This window comes from Centroberyx affinis, unplaced genomic scaffold (genome assembly GCF_046629955.1).
Source record: "Centroberyx affinis isolate AG114_WGS23_722 - 3 ecotype Tasmania unplaced genomic scaffold, CSIRO-AGI_Caff_v1 ptg002319l_1, whole genome shotgun sequence".
In the NCBI taxonomy this organism is placed as follows: domain Eukaryota; kingdom Metazoa; phylum Chordata; class Actinopteri; order Beryciformes; family Berycidae; genus Centroberyx; species Centroberyx affinis.
Genome location: NW_027280588.1, coordinates 50576 through 59201, shown reverse-complemented (window position 1 = coordinate 59201; position 8626 = coordinate 50576). Strand labels below are relative to the sequence as shown.

General features: G+C 42.9%; 1 protein-coding gene across 1 annotated transcript; it reads right to left on the bottom strand.

Moving 5' to 3' along the window:
* Nucleotides 1-280: 280 nt before the first annotated feature.
* pik3ip1 (phosphoinositide-3-kinase interacting protein 1) lies at nucleotides 281-6987 on the bottom strand. The gene is made up of 6 exons (XM_071533072.1): nucleotides 6776-6987; nucleotides 6408-6536; nucleotides 5788-5904; nucleotides 4327-4515; nucleotides 4092-4170; nucleotides 281-2080 (listed from the first exon to the last, which is right to left on the bottom strand). The coding sequence occupies exons 1-6, from the start codon at nucleotides 6885-6887 to the stop codon at nucleotides 1864-1866; spliced, it is 843 nt and encodes a 280-aa protein (XP_071389173.1). The 5' UTR covers nucleotides 6888-6987; the 3' UTR covers nucleotides 281-1863.
* Nucleotides 6988-8626: the final 1639 nt, after the last annotated feature.

Below are 8626 nucleotides of genomic sequence, written 5' to 3'. Positions count from 1 at the left end.
TCTGTCCCTTTGCAGTGTTTTTGTGCAAATAAACTTGACCTCATACCTTAACCTGCTGTCTCAGGTAGCACCACAGACTACAGTACTGTATTGAAGAATTACCACCAGAGGGAGACAGCGTGTAACATCATTACACAAACCATGGCTCTCTACAGATGCCATCTTACATTCCTGCTGAATGAGGATGACTTACTGGGTAAAATCAGTTACATATTACATCAAAAGGGCCATGTTTGATTTTCCAAATGTTTTATTTCAGTCACAGCAGTAAAAATCTGCCAATCATACACATACAAGTACTAATTTCAAATGATGAGCAACAGTACTTAGGACACATTGCATATATGAAGAAAATAATCAGAGCAGCAGTTACCAAAGCTTACCAGTGATGCAGATCCAACAACTGAAATAATCACAAAACAAGATCAAGTGGAGTGATGTCAAAGAAACAGACTAAAATACTGAGAAGTAACTGTACATGGAACAAAAGAGACTGTAATGTCTGACTTCCATAACAACTTAAATCTTCACTGTAAAGTGATATCTATCATCAGGCATGTATGTTCTAAATGTCTCTTGTTGAGCAGTTCTATAATTTTACATGGTACATCAAATGGCCCCTAAAGAAAAACATAGGTAACCATGTACATGCATTCATCTTGTGATTCATCTTTTTTTGAACAACACCAAACTTTGGACTGGCTTCTACTCTCGTCTGTTCCTCTCTACCCTGAAGCATCGAGGGCTTAACTCAAATGTCTGAATCTAATCCAAGAACCTTCAACACTTCACAGACTGTTCTGCTCTGCTCAGGCTTCGTCCAGTTCTTTCCGGATCCCAGGCTGATCTGTTCTGTGTCGTGGCAGTGCTACTTTGTCCTGAGGACTAACTACTGTCTCTCCTATTAACCGAGAGCACTCTGTTTTTCCTGTCACTCCTTAACCTGTGGAAGTAAAGGGCATGTCCTGTCACATGTCTGCCAATGACCACTCTCATGCTCTAGATTTGCACTGGCCTGTTATCTCAGCCAGTGGAACACAAAGAGAAAAATCAGCAGGGAAATGATGAACAAATACATTCAGAAGTATCATGCTAAGGCAATTTCTGGGTGGGAGGTGTTCTCTTGTCGTCAGTGAATCCGTTCTACCTCATGTTCCCTCGTCCTATCTCAGAGGAGGCTAACTATTTTTGGAAACACATATTCTCACATCTGTGTCAACAGTGTGTCTCCAATACAAAGTAGTCTTTATACAGATGTACATACGTTTCTTATCCGTGCCACCTTCGGCACAGCCGATGGATATGAGTACTTACTTGCATACTCATAATGTAACACACAGCCCACACCTCTGAGCACACTCTCAACACGGAAAACACAAAACAAAGAAAAACAAAAGGCTATGAATGTTCCCCCATTCCAAACACCAGCTCTTAATCACACACCATCATAAACATAGATTGGTCAACATCCATTTCACTAGATATTCATGCTGTTATTACAGGGAACCATATTTTCTTGGATATCAAACGTATCAAATATGGATATCAAATACCTCACTGAGTATTCCTGACAAGTATGTTTGTACACACCATGCAACCAATCACATTCACCTGAATGGTTCCAATAGTTGTGAAGTATCTCCTCATCTGTGTCCATTGCATGTCAACTCATCCCCCTGATTGTGACACAGATGTGTGAAAAACCAGAGAAAAGGGGACACAAAGGACACAGAGTTCAGTTGAAGTCTCCGCTGCTCCTTTTTAGGCCTTTAAAACAGGTTATCTGAGGGGGGCGGAGAGGAGGTGGGAGTGTTTTGGTCCACTAAAATGTATCCGTGTCCCATTTGAAGACTACACTCGCGCTCAGGCTCCTGGGGTGCCGGCCTGCTGGCCCATGAGGGGGTCGCCCCCCTCCACTCCGTCCTGGACGGGGGTCGGCTCGTGCTCTGCTGTGATGACGATGGTGGTCTCATCCACCAGCTCGCAGGTGGGGTTGGAGAAGGCCGACAGCGGCAGGGTGATCCTCTGCATCTCCCGCTCATACACACGCTGCTCATGCTGCTTCTTTAAGTCCCGGCCCCTACAGCAAACACAGACAGAGATCTACAATCAACAATACTATTCAACACCATTAGGCATTATGCTATTATAAATCTGGAGTTAGCCCTAATTTATGACAGCTTTCCAAAGGTTTCCATTACTGAAGCTCATATTTAATGCAAATCAACCACCAGTGTTGAGTCTGTTTAAAAGCAGCTATGCAGCTTTTAAGTTAACTTGTAGCTCAATGGCTTTGGCACTAAATATGTATGGCACCGACTCTGGGGGCCACCCGTGCTAAAAATGTATCAACTCATGATACTGTAAGGCGCTTCAGATAAAAGTGCAGACCAAATGGCATACTGTATGTAGATAACGGCTGTGCCTGGTCTGTGGCAGAGAGAGGTGGTGACAGGGAGCAGGCTGGTGGGAAGCTGGCAAGGAGTTCAACCAGTCAAAGGCAAAGAGTGGCTGGGCAGCAGCGTGAGGCCTGCTATCTGCTGATCCTCAGCCAAAGTAGGGAACATACTCGCAGAGTGAAACAGCTTCCTACCTCCTATCCTCTATGCGACACATTATGCAACTCTGCTGTGCTCCAAAACAACCCATATCATCACAGACTCTCCGCACTACGGTCTGGTTCATTTTAGTTTCAAGACCATCCACCCCTTCTTATTGTATATATTGAGCAGACTCATATTTTTGGTAATCAGTAATGTTTCATCACTGTAAGCCATTATATCCTATGGATATTGCCCTTTCCTAGGTCTTCACAAAAATCTTTTAAAAGAACTGCATCCAAATATACCTCTCCAGTGATTACAGTGTGATGCATTTTTTTTCCATACAATTAAGCTGTGCATACTTGACACACAACCATCACATAACTGAGGGTGATGTCACTGAGGGCAGGTATAAACCCTCTTACTCAATCTGCTTCCACTGCTCCTCCTCATTAATAATCACCTTCTCTAAATAGATAACAATGACAGCGGCCCAGCTAATCAGATTTGACAGCCAAACATAGATCTGCAAGGGCATTTGGTGATGTGCCAGAGGGTATCAAACCCCTCATCCACAGCACTGGGGGCATCACCTTACCCATTGCATCACTGCAATGTTTCTGCAATCTTCTCCAGCCCCCCTCCCCAGGCTTCCTCCTCCACTCTTGCCTTTCTTTCAACAATATAAAACAAGAACGCTTAAAATAGACAGACTGCAGGCTTTTCATTTCCTGCATTCCCCTGCCCATTTTCTGTTGTGGTTGTTGTTGTTGCAAAGGCGTCTGAATGGGGCCGTGTTATATTAGGGTGACGTAACACAGATAGGGAATAGGCACAACAGCTGATGCCCTCCACTCAGCAGACCCATAACATGCATGCTATCACGCGCCTTAACGAATCACACTGGCATTTCTCCTGAGAGATTTGAAGCTCTCAGCACCACTGCCTGTGCCACTGGACACAAGAGGACAAGACTGTTAGCCTTGAGTCATTTCACACTGGGGCTCTATGTCACAGTAGATGAACATAGCCCAGGGGTGGATTTTTTAGCATTTTTTTATTTAGCCTTTATTTAACCTAGCAAATCAGTCACGAACAAATGAAGAGTTTTAGAATATGAGATATCCACCGACACCCACAGGAGATTATAGGTTATTATTGAGGTTAGTTAGTTAGTTAGTAAGGAGTCATCTTAAGACATTTGCGTACAAGTTAATTTTCTGAGGACAAAATCATTTATGTTTTTCAAATACTGCCTGATAAATTTTAGGTATCAATTATTTTTCAAAAATGGATATATAGCATTTCAAATATATATAGCACTTTCAAAATAATTTACAATAACAGCCTGGAAAGAGACAAAATGTCACTTGATGTGGAATTGGGAGAAAGGGGAGAAAAAAATGATATTGTATGTCTGTCCCTCTTGCATAGAATATATTGAATATAAATGCTAAACCGAATGATAGCAAGTGTCTTAAATCTCAGTGCTCACATTGTTGTTTTTCTGCTCTGTACTTTGCATCTTGCTGTGATTCGGATACTGACCTCTTGTAAAAGTAGCCGAATGTGATGCCCACCCCAAGGAGGATGATAATGGCCATCATGAGGATGCCAAGGACATAGCCTGAGAAAGAAAGGAAGCATACAAAAATTACAAAACAAACAGATACAAAAACATCACAAGGACATTAACTTCCTGTAGCAACACAAAACATACAACCAAAGGAAGCACTGTTTGAAAAGGAAATCTTTTCAAACAGTAACATCAGCTAGAACATACCAAGCGTGCCAAGGTCCTTCTTCTTTTTGGGTCCGGTGCGTACCCGCTGGCTGATGCCCATAACTGGCTGCACAGCAGCTACTTCTCCCTGAGCAGGTCTGGACTTGGCTGGCTCGAAAGTCTCCAGGTGAGCTGTGGTTCCTGGAGGGTTGAGGGACTCAGGCTCTGCTGCCACAGTGGAGGGCAGATCTGAAGACACAAGAGACAACAGCAGAGGGTAAACATCCAAAATCAAAATGGGACTTCACATGGAGATGCTGAGTCACGCTATAATTCATGTACTATCAACAAGTCACATCGTGTTACAGTACTTGTTGACATGTGTCACATGTACATAGGGGTGATTAAATTTTGTCCTTTTACATTATTTGATAGAGAAGAGTGACTAGAAGCGCATCACCCAAACCACATGGTTTCTAATTACTGCTGGTCCAATAAGATTACAGCTGACACAGAGTTATCCTCAAGAGCATGGGGAATGTCCTGAGACTGCTCTCATCTGGTTGTAGGACAGTAAATCTAACAGTTGGTGGAGTAGTAAACACATGCTTTTGTCAGTGTGTCAGAGGTGAACATGCTCCCCATGCGCTCCCCTAGCTCAGGAGGCAGGAAACTGCAGCCGGATGCCAACATCTGCTCTTTAACTCTTAAGGCACTCCTCCTCCAAAAAAGTTGTTGTTTACTAACTCTGCTGGAGTTAAAGGGCATGAAGTCATCGATGGCAGCAGCCAATTATCTGCCGTCTCCAAGGGAAGACTGTTCCTCTCTGCCAATGAGCTCAGTTGTTGGGCGTGTCTTGAAACAACTGCTCTGAGATTTAGGGCTTTTGAAATGTTCAGTCTGGAGACACCATCAGCCCCGGGGCCTTGTTATTGTTTGACTTGGGTTGGCTCCGAGACGAGAAGGAAACAAAGGGCAAAGTGGATGAAACCTTTTAAAGTGGCTTATCCTTGACCAACTGACCCGCTACAGGATAAGATTCTCAACTGGGAAAAACACATCTGGAGTAACCTGTCAGTCATCCATCTCTAATGACCATGTGCAAATTATTTGTTTGTGCTAAACACACTGAAAAGGAACTCACCACAAAAACTTTGGCTGACCTATCAAAGTGAAAAACTTGGCTGCATCCACTCACATCAAACACTTCTCTGAGAGGCTACCAATTTTTGTGTTGACTAATGAGAACATTTGCATAGCTACAAAAAGTTCACTCCTTTTACATTTTTTCCTCACATAACCCAATTTATATCAGCGGGAGTTCCTCAGGGACGGGCAGAGGAAGTAATTGCCGGGAGCATCAACAGAAATTATTTTTGAAAAATCTCACAGATCACGATGAGAGGAAAGTGCCATCACATAGTTAGATGTTTATTTGACCCGCTCCATCATCTTCACTAGCTTAGCTTAAATTTGAATGTTTATTACTTGGAAGTGTTTTCATGCCATGCAGTAGCCTACCTTTGCAAGTGTCAATGGAACAGAACTGTCTCTGGACCGTCCCATCTGGGCCAGAAATGTAGCACCAAGGCTTCTCAGAGGAGTCTGGGTTACGGCAGAAATTGTGATCCCCAACACCTACAAAGACAAAAACAACACAGGTCTGTTAGTGATGACCCATGGAAATTTACTCTCTGTGTCTGTCTGTGTGTCTGTCTATCTTGGTGTCTGGGTAAACCACTGGATTCATTAATTATTAACTACCTCATCACACCACAATGAACAGGCTGCCATGAGCACAAAGAAAGGAAAGGGCAACTGCTGGATAACATAACCCAGCAGTGGCATAAACAGACAGCGGGCAGTAACTAAAATGTGTTGTAAATAACATCTCTGTGTTTAGTTGCACTGCATGTTACTAAGATCATTGGCATTCAAGTGGTAGGATTTGTATCACAACATTGTATAAACATGTCAATAAAGATGAGAGACTGAAACAAGTCTCATGTAAGAAAGTTGTTTTGCCTAACAACATGAGTGACATTTAAATCACTTCTCAGCTTGTCTCCCAGGCAGCAGAGCCACGAGGACAAGAGAGGAAACACAATCTGATCATAAAGTTTATGTTCATCTGTGTTTACCTGTGTCAGAATCAATATGGCTTTTAACATCATAGTCTCTTGTGATATTGGTCCAGGTCAGACATGTGAGCCCTGAGGATGAGCTCCGTTGTTCCCCTCTGTACTGCACACCGTTGGACCTCATGCAGTCTGGACAAGAGACAGAAACAACATGTGAGTTCAGTGAGAGCACAAAAACATAAACACCAGCTCCATGTTGATGTCTTACAATCAGAGAAAGGAAATGGTGCAGTAATGACTAACAGTAGCCCATATTTATGCATTTAATTGTGTACAACTTTCTGAAACAGTAAATTATAACATACGAGGATACATTGTAAATATTTTAGAAGAAATTAAATACAACAGTCAATACTGTATCAAATTACCTTCAGCGTTTGATGCGCTGCTGTCCACAAAAGCGACGCTCAGCAAAACAAAGTGCAAAGACAAAAACATCTTGCAGAGCTGATGGGTTGAATAAAAAACACCGGACAACATGATGCGCTGATGATTGCCTAAAGCATGAAGTGTTTTAAATGGATGAAGAGCCTATGCTGACCGTATCACACACACTGCTCCGCTCGTGGAGTCCCAGCCCTTGTTTTTGTCACAGCGGCGGAGCTCGGCTTTCTTGGTAAACAGCCTCTCTCTGGGAGGAGGACCTGCCCTTTGCAGTAGAAACTTCAAGGTCCTAAAGCCTCACCAGGTTCATAGCGAAAAGACGGATCAACTGACTACGTAGCTGGCACATAATCTGGCAATTTATCAAATCACGTGGCCTTGCGAGAACGAATACATCGTCAAAAGAGTCAGCATGGAAAAGATGGGAAAGTCTAGACCCATCTATTTGTATTCAATTCATTTCTGTTTTTCGTTGATTGTTAGTTTGTAGTTGCAGTCATCGACCAAAAACTGATTTCAGTGTTTCTACCATCAAACTGCAAAACGCACCAGTGCTCACTTTCTCACTTCACTACTCTCCTCACCCCAGATTAATTTCCATGCCATTATGCATTTCCTGTGCTTTTCACTTTCTATTTAAAATACAGTGAATCTTTAGTGTCCATTTTAACCACCTTCCTTCTCAGAGTCTTGTTTTTGTCTTGATGTTTTTACTCAGCTGCTTCTGAGTGCGTAGTGCTTCCCTGTCCCAGCCTTCCTGTTTCCCAAGCTTCCTCCACCCCATCAGGCCTGTTTTCCCTCGGCCTCGGTCACTGACCCATGTGGCTGTCACTGACGCAACAGGGCTTCACACAGGCTTATAGGGGACCGCTGCCAATAGTATATGCTGCCATCTCTGTGTGCGCCATATGCATGTATGTTCAAAAGAGAGAGACCCCCTGTCATTGTTGGCTGAGTTCAGTACAGAGAGCAGGCAATGAGTGACTCGGTCAATGTCAACTCTGTTGCTTTCCAAATAGATGCTCACCCTGTTTTCAGGCAATTACCAGTAGAAACACACAGCATCGATCTTGCACTCTCAGTCACACTCTGTAATGGCTCATCTCTATTCACTGGGACTGGAGCCTATCCCAGCAGACATTAGTGGAAGGCAGGGAGACACCCAGGCCATCACAGGGCCAACACAGATACACAATCACACTCACAATATCCAATATTCACACCTATGGGAAATTCAGTCTCCAATCCAACTGATTTGCATGTCTTTGGACTGTGGGAGGAAACCCACACGAACTGAGGGAGAACCTGCAAACTCCACACATTAATAGCTCATCTATTTGTAAAGGTTCATTGGATGAATGAATGAATGAATAGTAACTCCGAGGACAATATGTTTGCATTTAAAAATATTGAAATACCTTTTGGCATACCAAAATGAATTGCTACACATAAGGCAACAGTATGCTTCCAGGGCAGCAAGCTTCAATCTGCTTTTTGTTGTTTGCAGAGATATTTCATTATGGGCTTCACACTGTATTGGGTTGTTTACAGTGTTACCTGCTTCCAGTGGACAGCTCTGGCAGGTGGCACCCTGTAACACCCTGTAACCTTCCTGGGCACCCTAATAAGGCTTTGAAGCTTTGGATCAATCAAAACCAGGAAAAGTAAGTTAAGCTGCATCGATCATATCAAAGAAAAACATTATATGTGGAATAACACAGTGAACAGTTCACTGTGTTTCTTGTCATGAGACAACAGGCATACACTTTGTTAATGTTCATATTATATTTGTTCATATCTCAGTTTTTAAATATGAATTTGATCTTTTTTAAGAT

What these genes read in the sequence shown, in the direction of transcription:
- pik3ip1 (XM_071533072.1), bottom strand. Translation starts at nt 6,887, where the DNA reads ATGTTGTCCGGTGTTTTTTATTCAACCCATCAGCTCTGCAAGATGTTT. An exon ending in CAGCGCATCAAACGCTGAAG is followed by an intron (nt 6,537 to 6,775) that starts GTAATTTGATAC and finishes TCTCTTGTCCAG; the next exon opens with ACTGCATGAGGTCCAACGGT. An exon ending in TTCCATTGACACTTGCAAAG is followed by an intron (nt 4,516 to 5,787) that starts GTAGGCTACTGC and finishes TTGTGTCTTCAG; the next exon opens with ATCTGCCCTCCACTGTGGCA.